General features: G+C 37.7%; 1 protein-coding gene across 7 annotated transcripts in view; it reads left to right on the top strand.

Moving 5' to 3' along the window:
- Positions 1-20,479, top strand: part of TRIM2 (tripartite motif containing 2) — an 83,862-nt gene that overhangs the window by 52,607 nt on the left and 10,776 nt on the right. For all 7 annotated transcript variants that reach the window (XM_010710083.3, XM_010710085.3, XM_010710084.3 and 4 more), the window contains exons 4-8: positions 5,811-5,962; positions 6,628-6,808; positions 9,707-10,430; positions 17,784-17,887; positions 19,125-19,292. In XM_010710083.3, coding sequence (XP_010708385.1) covers positions 5,811-5,962; positions 6,628-6,808; positions 9,707-10,430; positions 17,784-17,887; positions 19,125-19,292 — 1,329 coding nt within the window. The remainder of the gene's footprint in view (positions 1-5,810; positions 5,963-6,627; positions 6,809-9,706; positions 10,431-17,783; positions 17,888-19,124; positions 19,293-20,479) is intronic.

Genomic DNA, 20,479 nt, shown 5'->3' with positions numbered 1-20,479 from the left:
AGTAGAAGACTGCATCTTAAAGTAGTCATGATATTATTTCATTTTATCAGCTATCTTGGATGAATCTGCCTTCTAGCACATTTGGTCATAATTGCTCCTCTACAAGCATCGAGCCTTTTGTCTTTGGGATGGGTTTCCATAACTCTCCGACTTGTAGGCTCAGAGTTGCTGTGGGAACCTGTGGAATTGTTTTGGCAGTATGAGGCAAGCATCTTATAAGCACAACTGATGTGCATATTGGCCCAGTAAGGCCCGAGGCAGGCCCCAAAAGCTATGTGAGCATATTAATACAGCACCAAGTAAAAGTGTACTCCAGCTCTAGGTCAGCTCTGGATCAGCAGACTGAAAACGAAGTGTTTCTGTTTCACTACTGTGCTTTATGCATCTCATGTACCAGCCCTTGAAGGCTGTTTTGTTCTGTTTCTTCCCTCCACCTACTTAATTTGCCCAGCATCCCCTCACATACTCCCTCAAAAAGTATCTGTGTCATTGGCAATCACTCCCAAATTGAGGAGGTAATCCCATATTGCAGTAGCAAGAACAGTTCCAATTCTGCACTTACTTCAGCATTTTCAACATTAGCCTGTGTGACTTCATGGTAAGCATATCAGCTCCTGTCTCACAGCCAGGCTTTTGCAAGCGTGTAAGTATACCATATTGCAAAGCTGAGCCACACTGCAGTGCAAACCAAAAAATGTATATTTAAGACAACTTCCTCAGAATTGTTTCATTTGATACTCAGTTTAGGCCTATAGTTTGTATAGGAATAATTAAGTTGATAGGTATTGGTTGCTCTTAGAGGAACAGCTTGTTTCCCACTCCTGCTGCAATTAGGTTGACTTACAGAACAGATATGCTGTACAATCTGATTAATGTGTAAGTGATGTAGCTTTTTTTAATGTGTGCTATTCCTGTATATGTATAGTGCTACTGGCTAATACATTTCTAGTTTTCCTTTGCATTTTAATGAATTGCCTTAAAATGAAACACCGTTCTTTTTTGATATGGTGGTTGTGATAGGAGCCATTTGATTGTGAAATGTGTAAAAACATCAGAACAAAGATGCTGCTTGTTTTGCGTTTTGCATTATTAGCTGATAGTGCTTTGGCTGTGCTTAGAAAAAAAAATGCTTGTCTGCAGTGAAAATTGGGCCACCTTATACCTCTCTGAAAATTGCTTTCTAGGAAAAGTTGATATTATAAGTTCTCCAAAATAAACTTACTGGACTTGCCTTGAAACACAGTGTGTTTCTTCAGGTGCTGATACTGATATGATGCAAGTATCTTCTTGCTCCAGTAAGTTTTTGTGAGGGAGTTGAGGGGAGTCTGAAGACAGCTCCAATTTGAAGCTTTTTCTAGGAGATTAAAAGTCAACTTTCCCACATTCCTCCTTGTGATAGGGGGAGCTAAGTTTGAAGGAGAACTGATTGAGGTTGAGGGCCCTCAGCCTGGCTGAGGACATGGGCTTTTCCTGGCTTCATAGGTACACAGTATGAGGATACTATATGACAAGAAGTAGGTGCCTGGCTGCTAGCACCTCTGCAGGGGACTTTGGAGATTAGATGACGGGGACTGAGATGGTAGCTGGACGAGAATGCATGCAAAGAACAGACAGTCATTCTGCACTGATGTCTCTCTTCATTCATTTTTTTAATTGCTTTGGGTATAATTATATGTAGTGTAGGGTCAGATCCATTGTATTTTTACTATCAAGGAAAAAAATTGCAAATACATTTTATTTAAATACTGCCAGATTTTGTTTGTGTTAGTTTAGGAATAAGTTTATATAAGTTTGTATAAGTTTGTATAAACAAGCTTTTTCAGTCTCTCTAGCCATGCTGGCTTTAAACCTCTGTGATTAAAATCAGATAGGAACTGATGCACAGTTATTTTCACATTGACTTTCCTGTCTGCTTCTGTCGTGGCCTTCCTCAGGCCCCGTAGTTTAGGTACTTTCCTTTCCAGTTGGTCTCCTCAACACCGCTACTGTTTTCCATACTTGTGTGCACATCCTAGTCCTTCTGCACACCTCCTCTCACTCTCTGTTTGGCACATTTGTGTGTGCACTTATGATAAATGAAACTCAGCTTGTAGTACCTTAACATAATGGATTTCCTGTGCTTGAACTATAAACCAATACTTCGTCATTCACCCAACACAGAGCACAATAGCAAGTCTTTGTGAAATTGGGGTAGTAGGGCACATACGCAATGGAACTTTTGAACCTAAGAGAAGATTTTTATCTTCTGTCTTCCCATGGAAATAACATCGGCTTTATTCTCAGTTGCTAAACACCTACAGCTCCTGTTGCTTGGTTTTTTTTTCTTCTTTTATCTGAATTCAAAGTGAAACGTAGCTTAGATCCTAAGATCCACACTTCTATGAGAGCAATTTATTTTCTATTTATAGAGTACAACAACAGAGCATATCCAATGCTAAATTAAATGCTTTTTAACAAAAGAGCATGTCTTATCCGATTAGCTTTTTTTCTCAAAATATCATATAATAGCTGATGTATTGACATAATATTGTTGCTTACTACCTATGTACTACTAGAAAAATGAGGAATCACCTATCTTTCATATTCTGAAGTCTCTTCATAAAATTCCTTTTAAAGCTTTTTTTTCTCCTTGCTTCTGTACTACTTAATATCTCACTTATTTGTGACATTCAAATGTAGTGTTTTGTTGTTTTTTTTTGTACTCTGTAAACAATATTCAGTGTGACTTTGAGGTTAAATGAAATGTCAGAATGTCAGAGTTTACCTTCAGTGAGCAATAGAACTGATAAAGTAAGCTAAATGCTGGCAAAATGTTCTCCCTGATTAGAAACAGGTAATACAGTTAGGAAGCAGTACTGTGACTTTGATATAATAACATTTGATTAAATTGGAAAGATGTACAAGGGATTTGGGATGGTTTGCTTGCATGTAAGCATGTTATTTAAGTCATGACAGTTTTGCAGAACTTTTCTTTTAAATCTGCTTAAAGCTTTCAGGTTTACTGCATGGGTAGGCAAAAGCAAAGACTTAGAACCTGTGCTCCCCTAAATTTCACCAAATAGTCAGTGAGCAGTCCGTGGGTAATCCAGACTTGTATTCTTCTAAGAGCCAAAGCATGCAAATCTAACACACACACTGGCACTGTAAGATAGGAACCAAGTGTGTGTGAGAGATCAGAAAGAGGGCTGGCAAAGAGCAAATAGCTCCTTTTTCTCTGAGCTACTATTTTAATTCAAACAAATCCAAAGCAGTAGGCGAACAACATATTATTCAAATGTGATTTTGGATAAATGAGGCTTATGATTGCTGAGAGTCTTTTCTTGAAACTTGCACTTTGAAGGGCTGGAATTAATGTGCTTTGGATTTGTGAAATCCATTTTAGAAGTATGTGCAGCACTGATTATGCAAATGAAAAAAAAAAACAACTTGTAAATTCAGTTAAATTACAGTGGAGAAGACATGCATGAGTCTCTAATTAGAACTTGGTTCTGAAAAATCCTGTTCTGGTTTAACATGTAGTCAATAAATGGGATTTCAGAACACAGTAGGTATTAACTGATGTTTCATTACAGCTAGTGGGAATGTTTTCATTGATTCATTTCGTGATTTCCGTAGAATCATAGTGGAAACCAGTGTTGGACACCATGCCTACCTTAGAGCTCCCATCCACTTGGGAAAGAGAGTTCAAGCAAAGATTTTTTTCTGACAGCAAAACCTGTTAACATGAGCAGCTTGTGGGGAATGTCACAAAATGTAAGGCTCATCCTGGGAATGGAGGGGAGAGAAGAAAAGCTAGTATTACGTATCTGTCTGTATGTAGAAATTATGAAAAAAGAATCTTAGTTGATTAAGAAATGCTTGAAAAAATCATAGGGAGTCAACTTATCAAAAAACTTCAAGCCTGAATCATATTAATAATAGCTTTTCTTTCTCCTTTAACTATGGCACAATCCAAAAACTTTCATGGGAAATGGGAGCTATTTCACTCACTCCATTTTGAATGTGACTGAGGCAAAGACTACAATTTTTGTGTGGACATATGTTTTAACTCTTTATGGTCTGCATGCTAATCCATTTTGTCTTTTGTTTCTCTGGCACTTGAATATATGTTGCTGTAATTTTAATGATGCTTGTTATGAAATATTTAATAGGAAACAGAAATACTGCATTTTTCTTTCATTGTGTCCAAAAATAACAAATATTGAACAAGTAGGGAGCTTGTTAAAGTAACCTGTACATGAGCATTAAACTATGAAGAGGCAGAAAGATGAACTTCTGACACAGATTCAAAATAAATGAACATTTATGGCCATATAAAAATACTTAGCTTCCTAGTAAACAACATTTTATTTTGCAAATTTTTGAAGCCTTTGTGAAGAATTTAAATAAAAAATTCTGTTTAACTGACTTCCTCTATGCACTGTGAGATGTGAGTACCACATCTTGAAGCCTACCAAAGTGACTGCCAGGCCTTGGAAGATGTGGTACTGTAAGACTTCTAAGTTCAGAGTTAGTGGAGTGTGTTGATAGGAGTTGCCATTGTTTAGATCTACATGTTCTTTTCTTGCTGATGCATTCTATCTTATCCAGTTTATTTAGGACAGTTTTTACTTTGTCTCTAAAATGGCTTACACAAGTGGCCATCAAATAACTAACCCCTCACTGCATGTGCACTTCATATCTTGTGAACTGATAAGACAGAAGAATGACAATATAAGGGAAAGGAACTTTGATAAGAAAAAATCCTATTAATGCTAATAAGCCATATGCAAATTGTAGTTCTTACTTCACTCTCATAATTCTCAAGACGAGGAAGAACCAGCTGTGTTGCACAGACCTGCTACAAGTCCCTCTCTTCACCTGAAAACAGCTGGTTCTTCTCTACCTGTGCAACCACCTAATGCCAACCAACATCTCCAGCACACCTCACACACTGTGAGGTCTGAGTGCCAAAAGCAGCAACCAAATTATTTGAGATTCCGATGCTATCTTCCGAATGCAAGAGAGCTGACAATTGCTTTCTTTGAAGCAAATATTGTGAGATTCCTTATACGCTCTGAAATAAGCCTAAAATACTTTGTGTTCAAGAAGTTTCTAGTTGTAAAAGAATTCCCATGCTGAAATTGCGTATTTGTGCATTATTTGGACTAGCGTATGATTTTGGGCACAGACTTTTCTGTCACAATTCTGTATTTCAATTGTAGATCAGCACTCTTATTACAGTCTTAGATATAGGGTTTTGATGGTTTTAAGGGATTAGTAATAGGATATGGATCTTTTCCCCTACAGCACATTGGTTCATTGAGGATGATTTTCTGTAGCAGATAAACATGGTGTTTGGTAATCTCGGTTGTGTTTGTGTTGCACAGGTGACCCTGTTAGGAAAAAATAGCTGTAGCTTACGCTTTCTTTGGCAGCCCCTTAATGGAGACTGAGGATTGAATTCACGAGGGGACCTGAGTTCCCTGATATTTCGTGGAGAAATAAAGAGACCAAAGCTTAGTATTGTATAAAGACAGTGTTAGAGCTAGCCTTGAGGTCTGGTGCTCTGTTTCCTGTGCTACTGTTCTGATGTTTCCCAACATGAGTAAAATACATTTTAAAGAGTGTTTTGGTAGGAAATACATATGAATAACAGATATCTTTTAAGTCACAGATTATTGACATCTAAAGAGCAGAAACTTTGTTTCTTTTTGAACTGTAATCTAAGATCTTAGATAATAACATGAGTTTAAAACCCAGAAAGATGTGCTTTGAACTGATGCTACTGGTGCAGCTGTGTTTTAATCTGGAATTGGGCACTTTTTCAGGTGATGGAGTTTTACTGCCGGTCTTGTGAAACAGCCATGTGCAGGGAGTGTACAGAGGGAGAACATGCAGAGCATCCCACAGTACCACTCAAGGATATGGTAGAGCAACACAAGGCTTCTCTTCAAGTTCAGTTGGATTCTGTCAACAAACGGTATCGAGTCTCTCCTGACTGTTTTTTTGTTTTCATTTTTGCTACTAGCTTCCTCTCTTACTCTCAGTAGATGTTTTAATGTGCTTGTGCCATGGACCTTTTCTTAAAGAATAGAGGTAGTGAGGATTGTGCAAAGAAAGAAAAAATATGTATATCCATTGAGTATGATGCACTGAGGGATTAGAGGAAAGATCTAAAGATTCCTATCAGTCTTTTGCAAAACAGAAGCCATTAGAAATTCAAGTGTTCTCCAAAGAGAGAGAATAAAATGTTATGCAGAAAAGAACTAGCCCATCATTAATTTCATAATAAATAAGTTCTACTGTATGCTTAGAATACAGCACAAACTTTACTCTAGAAGAAGATATTTTAAAAAAGTTATAGGTCTGATTCCTCATTATTAGTAAATACATCTGCATAAAGAAGAGAAAATCCAAGCTTCCCTGCTGAAACTTCCTGAAGTCTAATGGATTTCCACATTAGCCTTATTTTATCAGACTAAAATTATAACTGTGTGGTTATAAAAGGAATGAACTTGCTTCTGGGAAGTGGCCGAGTTTAAAGACAGACTGGTGATAAGTTTGTTTCATCAAAAATTTCAGGACAAGGGCCAATGTTTGATGACTTTTGAAACAGCAGTCTTTGTAATTTAATCCCTCCTTCAGGCTTCCAGAGATCGACTCAGCACTTCATTTTATATCTGAAATCATACACCAGTTAACCAACCAAAAGGCTAGCATTGTAGATGACATTCATTCCACTTTTGATGAACTCCAGAAGACTTTAAATGTGCGAAAGAGTGTGCTGCTTATGGAACTGGAAGTGAATTATGGCCTTAAACACAAAGTAAGATGCATGTTTTGTTTTAATGAAAAACTATTAATTTAATCAGCCAGTTTTTACAAATGATTCAGGATGCCAGTTTGACAAGTTGTGTCTAGGATCTTGAGAATTCTGTCTTCCTGAAATCAAGTGCTGCGCAACCTTGCTTGTAGATGTCCGACCTCCAAAATGGAATCTAGACTTTATAGGCAGCTAATCCTGTGTATATGATATGTGAGGATCTAAACTAGCCAGCACACTAAGCAGGAGTCTGCTTAAAGCCCACCTGTTTAATGTGCAGATGCCAATAAGGAAACACCAAAGTCAAGTCTGAATCATTGGGTTACAGCCCCATGAAGTCCTGTGTATGTGCTCCCATGAACATACAGGCTAAGTAATTTTTCCCTGAAGGAACCAAGCAAAGTTCCTTTCAAATGCTTGATAAGGTATTTCACCCCAGAATTCAGGGATTGAAATGCATGGAGTGCAGAGGCATCTCATTTTCTAAGTGGAATGCAGAGAGCAACAGATTTCAGAGTTGTGTTCTTTAACTTCCTATGTGGATGATTGAATCTTGCATTTTTCCCCTGTATTGTGGACTAAACTTCAGAGGAAGAAAACAGAAATTTGCCCCTTTTTCAGAGAGAAGCCTGTACCGTGAGCTTTTACTGAGGAATAAGTCTGAAATACTCAAATTGAAGACTTTGTCTTCCTGGGCATAAGTTGGCTGTTTTAAGTAAAAGGAAGATACCTCTCCTCAGAATATCCTTTGTAAGAAAGTAGCATGAGCAACTGGAGTTTCAAGGGTGCCTGACAGTAATGACATCTTTGAACAATTTCTGTGATTATTAGCAGCTTGAACATCTCCAGATGTTTGAAGCTGAAGAGATGTATTTCAGGATCTGGAACAAGCTAGGTTGTTAGGATGGGCTGGGCTGGTGAAAATTGCAGAATTCTAATACATACACGTGCTTTTAGGTATTCTGGGGGTCCAGAATCCTCGGGGCACAGAATTTAGTTATCAGTAGAATTAAGGAGCTGCTGAGGAGGTTTTAGTATAAAAAATTTGGATCTTTATCTTAAGTTCATCCAAACAAATCTAAGATGTCCCAAAACCTTATTTTCTGAGCAAGAAAATATAGTCATTGTGTGTACAAAATTTACACGTGATGGTATACAATGTTAAATTATCATATAGTTGTTTAAAGATGCATTTGGCTTTTTAATTTAGAGAACCAAAGTTTTATGAAGTTGTACATAAGCAGTAAAAGAGGTATTTCCTGTTAATACAGAAAGAGTGATTAGAATAAATTTTTGTTTTTGAGTGAGAAGAGAGCCTGCAAAATGATAGAAACCCAAATGTTTCCCACTCAGCTTTGGTTTCATATGAACTGAGAGGGGCCTCATGTAAAATGCAGTAAACACATCTTAAATATTAGTTATGGTAGGACTGAATATTTTCTGTGTCTGTAGTGAAAGAAAACAATGCTAAGAGTATAGTTGTTGTAAAATGTAGCTGCAAATCATCTTCCTTTGTGCTCTGTGGTTTACTCCAAGTGTATGGACTTACATCATCCTGGGACTTCAGTGGTCATGCTATCTGTTCAACTAGTTATTTATGTTCTGGAATAAAGACAAGGCAGACTGGAAATGCCTTGAAGTGAGTCCTGAGACGTTTTCAGGTGTCTAGAGAAACAGATAACTTGAAACTTAGTAAAGTATTTAAATCAGCCTACTTTCTTTTGCTTGCAGTAGATTTCACATTGTTATCACTTTTCCGTATGAATAATTCATCAGACTTTTTTCTCCAGTGAGTAGAGAAAAGCAGATAGTTTTATGCAAATCAGATGTAAAAAGCCCTTAAGAACGCAGTATCGTTGCATGGTGTTCATCAGCAAGGGAAGAGTATCTCACAGTAATACAGCCAACAGTTTCCAAGTTTAATTAAAACAATTGAATTGTTTCAAAAATGCCTACTTTACAGTAACAGTCAACAAAACAACTTCTGTGATTAGCAGTAATGTTTGTGCTCTAGTTCTTCTCAGTAGGAAAAACATACCATATGTGTGACTGAGTACTTTTTGAGGACTTTGTCTTTAAAGATGTGGGAGCAAATGGAGTATTTGAGCTTTCCAAACTCCCATGAACTTCTCTGTTAGGCTAATTCAAGGATCATTTTTCCAATTCATTGCAAAACTAGTTTTAAAAAATGTTAATCTTGTTCCCAGCCCATGCCTCACTGTTCTGATGTCAGTACTGCTCTAAGGATTTCAGACTGAGGGCCAGAACCAAGCCTACAATGGAAGCTCCTTTTCAGTCTTAAATATAGAGTAGCTACTTGCTGCCCATCAAAATTTCAGAATACTCAATCCAGCTCTTTCCAGTATCCCCAACACAGTACCTTCATATTCTTCCCCAAAGAGGAGTAACCCAAAGTTTCCCGTGGCCCAAAGAGATAATTTTATGAAATCCTTTTTACAGCCTCCCTTATTGATGGGCCTAATGACTCAAAATCTCTCTGCAGGTACACACAGCACAGCTTGCTTTTCAATAACTATTTCATTAACAGTGACTGAGGGCTAGATGGAAGGATGCTTAAAATTCTACGTTTATTTACAAATTAAAAAAAGAAAAAGAAGAAAAGAAAGTGAGGAAATAACTCAACCTAATGAGGCAGTGGGTGTGTAAAGCCATGGTGATCCAAACGGGGTACATTTTTTTGTGTTACAGTGTGATATTCCAGGAATTTGTAGAGAGTCAATATGGTATGTTTTCTACAATGAAACTTAAAACCCACAAAACTTTAAAGTGAAGTACTATAAATAGTATTTCTATAGAGGCCTTCAGGTATGAAGCATGCTAAATGTTGCTAGCATAAAGCCTGCCATGTGATGCTTATGTGGTGTTTGCCAATGCATACAGGTTCTCCAAACCCAGCTGGATACTTTGCTTGAAGGACAAGAGAGCATTAAAAGTTGCAGCAACTTTACAGCCCAAGCCCTCAACCATGGCACTGAAACTGAAGTGCTGTTGGTGAAGAAGCAGATGAGTGACAAGCTGAATGAACTGGCTGAGCGGGATTTCCCCTTGCAGCCCCGTGAAAACGATCAGTTGGACTTCATAGTGGAAACAGAAGGCCTGAAAAAGTCCATTCACAATTTGGGCACTATTTTAACCACCAATGCTGTTGCCTCTGAAACAGTTGCCACAGGTGAGGGACTGCGGCAGACTGTGATCGGACAGCCCATGTCTGTTACCATCACTACCAAGGACAAAGATGGGGAGCTCTGTAAGTCCGGGAATGCTTACCTCACCGCAGAGCTGAGCACGCCTGATGGAAGTGTAGCAGATGGAGAAATACTTGACAATAAAAATGGCACTTACGAATTTTTGTATACTGTTCAGAAAGAAGGGGATTTCACACTGTCACTGAGACTTTATGATCAACACATCAAGGGCAGCCCATTTAAACTGAAAGTGGTCAGATCAGCAGATGTATCCCCTACCACTGAGGGGGTTAAGAGACGTGTTAAATCTCCTGGCAGTGGTCATGTGAAGCAGAAAGCTGTGAAAAGACCTGCAAGCATGTACAGCACTGGAAAAAGAAAAGAGAATCCCATTGAAGATGATTTGATCTTCAGAGTAGGTAGGTGATTTCTCTGCTAACTACTGCCATAAGCAAAAGCAATTCAGGGAAATTGGATGAAAACTTCCCAATATAAAATTATTTTAAGATTAAGATTCTAAGTAGAGCAACCTGATAATACTTCTAGACCTCTTAATTATTTCACATATACATTTTAAAAGTACATGTTTCAGAAATTCTACTGGCAAATATTTAGTTAGAATTTGGGGTGAGAAATGCATACATCTGATTATCATAAAATATTTTACATGGCAGTTAATAAGATCAATGCTGCAGATTTATATTGAACTACTACTTTTAAAAATTGCTTGGCAAGAGACAAAGTAGGAGGATTCCCTCTCTAAAATGACTGCCTGGATGTTAATCTAATTAATTAACCAGGATCTACACATGTTAAAACCTATGATCAAACATAGTTATTTCTTGATGTCATCATAGGACAAAATTATGATTTCCTTTATTTGTTGTTTGTTTCTTTAAAAGTGTTTTGTATTTTTTCCCACTATCTAAACATGTTTCCCCCTTTGTATAATGTAGTAGTATCTTGAAGTTTGTGGGTTTCTAATGGTTTGTAAAATATAGATGCTATTTATTCTGATTTTCTTTCAGCTCTTTTGGGGTAATCTGTTCTTAAGCTAAGAATTCATAATTTATATGTTATACAAACAGTTAACTTTTATAGTTAAAAACAGCAACAACAACTTTTCACTTTGTACAACTAAAGAAGAAAACAAAGTTTGCTCCAACATATACAAGTCTGTATGTCAAATTTGAGCACTTATCAGAAAAGTAGCTTCAGCTTGAGCTGAGCCTCCTCAACAATAATGGCACTTGGTTGTCCAAAGCTGGTAGGTGCCTTTTGTTAAATTAATACCGAAACATTGCTTTGCCTCTAGCAGGAGGGTGTTATGATTGCAAAAGCTATTGATGAGTTTTGAAGAAAAAAACCTTGCACAGAGGCAGAGTAATCAGTTCTGGACTCCTGCAGGAATGGAAAGAGACCTGTGGCTTTTCCCAAATATGATTTCATTGCTAATGCTGGTTAAGAGCAACAGAGAGTATGTGTAGAAGTTTTTTAGATTTTCTGGGCACCTTATTTTGAGACAAGGTTAAACAAGAGTTTAGGATGATGCTTGAACCCTGCCTGATCTCTTCTGGAAGTGGTTGTGCCACATCATACAGTAGGCAGAGCATATGCTAGGTTGGATGAGCAAATTTAAAGTCCTGAAATAGTTTTAAAACTCTTAGCTTTCTTATTATAAAGCTTTCAATATGGCCTAACATGATTTCAGGTTGTAATTTCTACTTCCGTATCCCTTGTTTCTAGTGATCAGCTTCTAACCTAACTGCCAAACAGTGCTATGGCTCTAGTTGGTTGCTATTGCTTTAATGATTCTCTCTACAACACCATGAACTCTAATACAGTCTTGAATATTTTCTGAAAAGTGTGGTGCCTTTTCACTGTGATGCGATCATGGCTGTGTGCTTTATTTTTGAGCTTTTTCTCCTTCCCTTTCCCTGTCTTTCTCACTGTGTCCTCCCATTCTTCAAAGAAAAAAAGAGCTACAGCTGTGCATATTTCACAGCTTTTGCTTGAGGAAAACCCTCAGGACTTCCCACATTTAAGATGTTATTGAAAAACTGAACTGAGAATAATGCTTAATCTCATTCCACATTTTGTTCTTGGCTTCTCATTTCACAGAATGATCTTATATTGAGATGTCCCTGTGGGATTATGTATGCATCATCTGAGAAGTCTCTAAGCAGGTGTAGCTATAATGCTTTAGCTTTTTCACACTCTTCCAAAATCTGTGTAATTAATAAATTAAAACTTCTGACATTTGTGCAGGGATTGTCTTCAGGAATTTAAGATTTTGTTTAGCTTCAGTTTCTCCAGGACACTTGAGGTTTGGTTCATTTGTTGATGAAGTTGTGCAAAATGAAGTTTATTGCTCTTTTCCAGCACAACTGTTTGGATCCCATTGTTGAATTCCTCTGATAGCCCTGGCCAAATGTGGATTTTTGTTTAAAACTACGGAAGATAAAACTTGCATTTGGGTTCCAGAGGAACATATGGCTGTGCTGGAGAATCATACTGTAACATTCTTATGGCATCCGAGTATATGGAGCATGCTATTGTATGTATGTTGAAATATGGGCTTTTATGCAGACGTTAATCAATCAGCTTCTAGCAGAAGATCATTCTTGTGTGAATATCAAGAAATAACTTTAACACAGCACTGGAGCAGATAAATGTTTTCATTCATGGGGAACTAGGCATTGTATCATTTGCCAATTCCATAATACTCATTGCTTATGGCGTATGGTTCTGTTCAGACATTTTTAACCTCAGGGTATTGACTACACATTCATACAGTCGCGTAATGCATTGATTAAAAGGACAGAGCATTTCTTGCTTCCTCTTCTCTCGGTTATTTATATCCTCAACAAAAATCAGGCATGATCTTTAAGAGTATGTCCATGCAGTTCTCATGTTCTAAATGTTTCAGCCTGCTGAACGTAGTACAATAATGGAAGCATGGAATCGTAGAATGGCTTGAATTGGAAGGGAGACTTTCAAGATCATCTAGATCTAACTCACAAGCAGAAAAACCTATCTTTGTGGCATGTAGTAAGTTTGTGCAAATGAAAACAAAACTTGTTTGTGATTTCTAGAAAATAATTGTTGCATATGGTGTTTGCTTCTACTGCAAGGGGTAGAAAGCACTGGAGAGGAAAGGCTCTTCTGTTGCTTTGCTCTTGTGCCTTATACCTATGCTGAGTAGAAGTGAGGGATGTTTGGTATTATCACTTCCACCCTCCCTGGTAAATCTTGGCCATGTTCTCCAAAGGAGAGTTAAGAGCCATGGGTGGCTACTCCTCTGTCCAAGGCTCCATCTGGTGCTCTAGCTCTGCCATGCCTTGGTATTTTTTTTCTGGCACTTTTCATGGCTGGGTTCTTTGACAGTACTTAGCAGTAGTGTTGCCGTTTCCCACTTCAACTGCATTTTCTCTTTCTTTATTTATGCTTGGAATTGGCATCAGGCTCAGCCAGATGGAGAATTAGCTCTCTGCTGGAAAGTTCAATTTTTCTTTTCCTAGAGTGTGTTTAGTTGTCTGTTCAGCCATGTAACTGAGCACCTAAATTTAGCTGGTAAATTTAATGAGTAACTCACTCTAATTTTAAGGGGGAAAAAAAAGCACCTTTAGCAGTACTTTCTGTTAGCTTCCTTACTAGATATGAATGTCATCATCTGGGCTGTTATCAATGCGGAAAGTGGAGTCTGTGAGTTTACTCTATGTGAGAACTCATGAACAAAGCCTGTGTAATAATAGCTGTCATGTATTTATGCCTGATAAAGTCTGCAAATTCAAAGCAGAGTTAGGGGGAGCAGAGGTGCTAGACTTAAATTTGACAAATAATAAATGGTGAGCTGTGTTTTAGGGAAATGTTTAAACTTTCTAGGGCTCATATTTATTTTTAAATTTTCTCTAAAGACCTCTCGCTGACACTCTGTAGTGATTTTTCCTATCTGAAAAGGATGGGGCTGTCTATGGATATGTACTTTTTAAGTAGCAACTACAACTTTTAAGAGCAACTACAAAAACATAAATAGGTTCTGTGTGTAACCATCTTGAAAAAAGAGTGAAATTTTCTAACTGCAGTTAGCTCCCTTGTATGCATGGTCCAGAGGAATTCTAGCTACTCAGTAGGAAACAGCATCTTCTCTTTCCATCCCCTTAACTCCTTCCTTACTTTCCCAGCAAGTTCCTACCCAAGCCACCTTACAGCCTGGCTAAGGGCATTGGAGAAAGAATGGACGTATAAATGTAGCTGGTTGGCATTCTGAGAAAAAGCAAATGCAGGAAACAAGAAGACAACTCTGTCATACCTGTCTGTGCAGCTTGTATGTTGATCTTTCCATACTGTTCAGTTTTATCTTTTTTTTCTCAATATAATACAGAGAACAGACCCAGAAGAATTATTTGATGGTATAGGTAGGAAAGAAATGGTGGCTATACAATATGCTATGGGTACTGCATCCTCTCAACTCCTCCATTAATCTCTAATCTTTCTGCAGGATTTTTGTGTCTTTCAAGACAATCCCTTTCTGATGAGAGGGGTGGTATGCTGCTTCTGTTTTAGGAAGCTGGTAAGTCTAGTTTAGCAAGCAGGGAGATTATTAGCCATATCAGCAAAATTTAGAAAGCAAAACCACTTCTGTTACTATGATTATAAGAAATGTATACTGTTCAACAGGTTCATCCAGATGGCTAGCACTTACAAAGCATGTAGTTAGTTGCATGATATAATTTTTAAAGTTTCCTGTGTGATTTTAATAGGTCTTTTGATTTTTTCTTTTCTTCTTGATGAGATTCAACCTGGCCTGTACTGTGCAAGAAGACTGAAATTGTGAAGTGTTCTGGTTGTGCTGCATAGTCTTGAGCTGAAAATGGCTGCTCTTTTGTTGAAATCATATCTTCAAAGCTAAATTAATTGGTTTGTGCAGGGTAAGCTGAATAATACCCAAAGGAATTAGATAGGGATAAATCTAATCTGATTGTTTATTTAGAGAGCTATTTACAAAAATAGTATAAAAGGTACTATTCCACAGCTTCCTAACTGCTCTGCTTGGTGCTTGGCCTTTCCTTTTGAAAACCCTCCTCTCCCAATCCCATACAACTTGCTGCAGAAGTTGGAGTAAAATGTCTTTTGTTCTTCTGTTGTGTCCAAACAGTAGCTCAGAACAAGAGAGAGACGGGTATGGGTGAAGACAGATACAAAAGATTCAGGCTCTCATCTCCATGCCAGGCTGATTGGGGAGCCCTGCAACACCCCAGACCCTTATTAGATCCCCAAATCGTCCTCTCTCCCCAACCCTTATGCATACGAAATGTCTCACCAGGCTAAGGAGGGATGGGTGACTGTCCAGAGAATAGAGGACAAAGCATTGGCTGCCTTGATAGAGAAGGGAGGTATCTTGCAGTAAAAGATGCCGATGTCTCTCACAGGCAGGTGTGTTTATAAGAAGGGAATCTTGGCTTAACAGGGAGAAGCTGTCATCCTTTGTTATAACACACATGGTTGCAGGATCCTGCTTTTCCAGAGTGCTTACACACATTGCCTTAAAATTTCCTCTCACATGAGATACTGGTGTAGTGAGTTATTCGAATTAGAAAGTTGAGAGTTTCCTGTTCTCTTCCTGAACTTAACTTAGGACATCAGGTATGTTTCACTGACCTCAGCTTTCTCCAGAGAAATTTGTCCCCTTGTGGAAGGAACTGTATAGAGATGTGCAGACTAGAACTTGTCATGGTCATGGGTTTAATAACTGCAGAATGCTGTTTACAAGACTATTGTGCATGAAGCTGATTTTCATCTGCACACTGTTAATGAAGTACTGTTCCAAAACTTACTATGAAATGTGACTATGGCATTCCTGGGTGCTTCTTTCTTTTTTTTTTTTTTTTTTTCTCCTTTTATGTTTATTTGTGAAGTGCCAGTGAAGAAAACTCTGGGCAACTCTTTGTATAGATCTCTCTTATCATTAAAAATGAATATTTTTCTGAGGAGAAAGAGCATGCATTCCAAAATGGCAGTGCTAGTTGGTTCCAGATGCTCTAGCTTATGCTTCCTCTTTTCTAACAAATGTTTCTCCTTTTCTCTCAGTAGTATAAGGAATGCTTCTCACTTTTCATCCCTTCTCTTTGGCTAAAAGGCAAAAAGAAAACACCGTTAGCAAATGGTGGAAAAAAAAATAACTGCATGCATCCTTCAGGCACTGCTCAATAAAACAGCACACAGAAATGGCTCAAGTGTGGGCAACATAATTGGTGTGTAACTCACTACTTGCTTAACATGTAGTTTCTCCTTGTGCTACAAAACTGAGAAGCGTTTGCTTTGCTGAGAAAGAGGGAAGTGTGCTGAGTTCAGGAAAATAACTCTTGAAACAAAGAAAAGTTCTCAGCACCAAGTGCCAAGGAGTTAAATGTTGTTTCTAGCCAGTGACAGAAAATATGCAGCCCACACTCAGAAAGAAGGATTTTTCAGAGCATGTACATCCCCAATGAAAGTTAAGTGCAAATTAGAGCTAATGAATGTTGTATATTGGGAAACACAGAGAAGTTTTAATAATTGGACTCCAGTATATTTAGACTGACTAAAATAAAGTACAAGCTTTTCAGTTGAAGCATATATTGAAACCAGTTAATGCCCAATACACAGATGGTGAATTATTGTAAAAACACTTAACCATGGTAAGATAGCTCTGTGTGCAAGCCTCAGAATGAACTGCTTGTAGAATCTTTAAAAAAAAAACAACAACATTCATTATGAGTAATTTTGTGGTTGAAGATTGTAACTGCAAGCTTGTCTAAAGACCCCTGAGCCTTCTTTATGAACACAGCAGGAATTTGAATACTTTTACTGTGTCTATGTGCAATTTGGACCAGAACTTCAGTGCTGATCTTTTAAACACATCAGTTTGATTTGTGACTGTTCTCAGACTGTCCCAGAACAAACATCTAAGTAATAAGGCATTTAAACTTAATGAACTTTTGTGAACACTTGTCTTTTTCTAGGTCCTTATCCCATTAGTCCCCTTGGTTCTACATAAATCTCTATGTCATTTGTCCTAGATAAAAATGAGACCTGTGTGTATGTATTGCTTTGTAAGAACCATCAAAAGTCTCTGTGGAAAGATTCAGTCACCAGATTTTGGTTCTCATTGGCATCAAGTCCTAGTCATTCAAAAACGGTTTTTCATCATGGTTTTCTAAGAAAACTTTTGCAGACTGAATCAAAACTGAATGGCAAAACTGAGTGGCAAACCTCAAGAGAAAAGGCCTCATCCAAAGCAATAACTAATACATTTTTGTTCCTCAATTTATTGACTTCAAAGAAGAGATTTAGAAATTGGAGTGAACACTTAACCAACCAGGTTCTTGGCTTTGTCTCTGTCTGTATGTTCCCTGTACTGTACTGCATCATTGCCTTCTCACCTGAACAAATATCCATATTTTTTAAAAAGTCCAGAGCTTGTGAATAAAACATTTTACTTGTCTAGCAAGAAGCAAATTGTGGAGGTGCCTTGTTTTGTGAAGGCCAAGGTAATTCCTCTGTTGGGGGTTAAATGGCATACATGCTAAAGAGTAAGAACCACCTCTTGTACTTAGAATTGGGATCTGTTACTGTGATGGTTCTGTGGTAAGTATCTGATGGTATCGGTGATAAGAACTCTTGAAAATAGGCATCCATAGATCAAGGATGTAATAAATACTGTTCTGGCTTTTAGTTCCTAACTTATTTATATACTACCTAGCCTGATTTATGTGCTTTGTGTTCAATTTTAGGAACAAAAGGAAGAAACAAAGGGGAATTTACAAATCTTCAAGGTGTAGCTGCATCTACAAACGGAAAAATATTAATAGCAGACAGCAACAACCAGTGTGTACAGGTATGCCACTGTCAAGTATTTGTCTGTTTTTTTTCCCCATACCTTTGCCTTATTTGTATTCAGATTTTGTACAACACAACGCCAGAATGCCCAACCTGCTTATCATCTGTTATCATTCCATCCTCTTGACTTGTAGCTATCTTTGTCAGATCTACACTGTATCAAACATGTATGTCAGAGTTTATTTTCATTCCTTGATATGCTTGGCATAATATGGAAATGAAGAAAGTAGACAGTGCAATAACCTGGAAAAACGTCTTTTTGTAAATATTGCTTCACATTGTAAATTCATCAATTAGTGTTTCAAAATAAATATAGGACAAGATGCCACAAATATAATTCCTTAAGTGAATGCAAGTAAAAAAAAAAAAAAAAGATACTATCTTCAAATGACTTTTAGTCTACATAATGGATTTTTCTGTGTGATAGCATGATAAAATCATTTCTGTGTTAGGATCTCAAACACCCATGATTTCTTGGCTTCTTTAACCTGTTCTGTTTTTTTTTACAATTAATAATTTGTTGTCACTTTTTTGGCTGCCATGTGGTAGCAATGAACAAGGCAGTGGTGTGTGACTTGTTCTTGAGTATGTCAGAACCAGAAAGCCACATGCAATAAGAACTCATTACCAAGCATTTTCAAAGAGAGAGAGTTTAATATTCATCAGTACCCTCAAAGTTTGTAATTTGCGGCCCCTTCAGAAGAAGTTCAGTGTCTAATTAATTGTCTCAGGAATGCAAGTGGTGGACTAATTTTTGAGTAGCTGAGGCATCTGTCAGAAGTGGCTGGTACTTATTCCTAAGTCAGATGATTACATTTTAAAATACACTTTTAGCTTCTTATCTTTTATCTTCAAAAAACTTCATTACTGACTGTGGTCAAGACAATTTCCTCATTTCATTCCTTCAATTTCCTCATTTCTAACACAGGAATAACATCACTTCCTTTCAACTATCTTAGAGGGATATCATGAAGCATAATTCACTAATGTTTGTAGATTACTTTGAGATCATTCAAGAAACAGTGCAGTGTAAGTGCTGAGAACTTCTTTTTTATAAAATCAGGGTCCAGGTGGAGGCCTCTTCTTAAGTTGGGCATATTGCTTTCAAATATGTAAAAGTACTGAACATTCCTGACTATCTTCCTGATTACAGTGCTCATTAGTGAATTCTAAACAATGAGCTCCAAAACATAGATGATGCAGATCTAGTTTTAAAACTAATGTTTCCGTTACAGATATTTTCCAATGACGGCCACTTCAAAAGTCGCTTTGGCATAAGAGGAAGGTCTCCTGGCCAGTTGCAGCGGCCAACAGGAGTGGCTGTGCATCCTGGTGGTGACATCATTATTGCAGATTATGACAACAAGTGGGTTAGCATATTCTCATCAGATGGAAAATTTAAGGTATGAGTTACCATGTGAACTCCCCTGAGATTTCTCTGTCTTGCAAAGGAATTCAAAGTACCGTTGTAGGGATTTTTTGTGTGTGTCAAGAAATGGCACTGTTTGTTACTTAGTACAAACTCCATTGTTGTGATGTGTAAATGCATGACACATCCATGTTGTATAATAATTAGGACGAGACCTCAACTGTACTGCCAATGTAATACCAAATAGAGAGTATATATACCATTCTGCAGCCCTGAGCACTAGGTATATGTCTGCCCTTCTGCAGCTTGCACTTGAGAATGGCTAATGTAATCAAGTGTGGACTAGACAAACTCATCATTAGTAGTGTGATTATACGTAAAGCTGTGTGTGTATATATAGGTACACACAAGACAAACACAAAAACTTTTGAGAAGTCTTCAGTGACATATGGAAGGGAAATGTAAGGCAACAGACTGTTGACTGTGTCCTCTATTTTCTCCATGTGTATCAACAAATCAAGTGCATAATTTATATATGGTCCTGTTAATGAATGCAAGGAAGGGGCAATCCAAGAGGTCAATCTGCTCCTATAGCATGGTCGTGAGTATTTTAAGTAGGGTGATGTGCAGTAGAAAAGCTGAAGGGCAGGAAAAGAAGGACTTATTTTCAAAAAACAAATTCTGAGTAGCATGTGCTTATTTTCATATGAGCCTGGATGCTTTTTGTGGTGATAAAATAAAACACTGTTCTATGCTAATGCTTGTAAACCTGCAGTATTTATCATGTTTGGGAGCTGGGTACAATTCCAGAATTAAAGACTACCTCCATTTGGTGCTGTTGTCTGAATGCATATTACCAAGTTGGGTGATACATGCTGGACATAGCTCTCTCTAGCAGAGATTAGCATCACTCTGGCAAGATAAAAAACCTCTAGAGATATTTCTAACATAGTTACATAGTTCTAGAGACCTGTTTTGGAAAGAAACCACCTGTTTAGCATTTTCTGGCAGCCTAATGACAAAGGGTTTGGATCCTGATCTACTCGTGTGGCTGTGAACAGATGCCCTTCCTTTATTAGTTTTCACAAAGTGACAAATGCGGTATCAAATAGCAGGTTTTGGTTGCAGAGTCCCCCATTTGAGAAGGACACTTGCACACTCTTAACTACACAGACTCAAAGCTAAAATAAAACAATACTAGTATGTAATGCAGTTGTTAAA

This window comes from Meleagris gallopavo, chromosome 4 (assembly GCF_000146605.3).
Source record: "Meleagris gallopavo isolate NT-WF06-2002-E0010 breed Aviagen turkey brand Nicholas breeding stock chromosome 4, Turkey_5.1, whole genome shotgun sequence".
Classification (NCBI taxonomy): domain Eukaryota; kingdom Metazoa; phylum Chordata; class Aves; order Galliformes; family Phasianidae; genus Meleagris; species Meleagris gallopavo.
The sequence above is the reverse complement of the archived record's forward strand: the minus strand, read 5'-3'. Positions and strand labels throughout refer to the sequence as shown.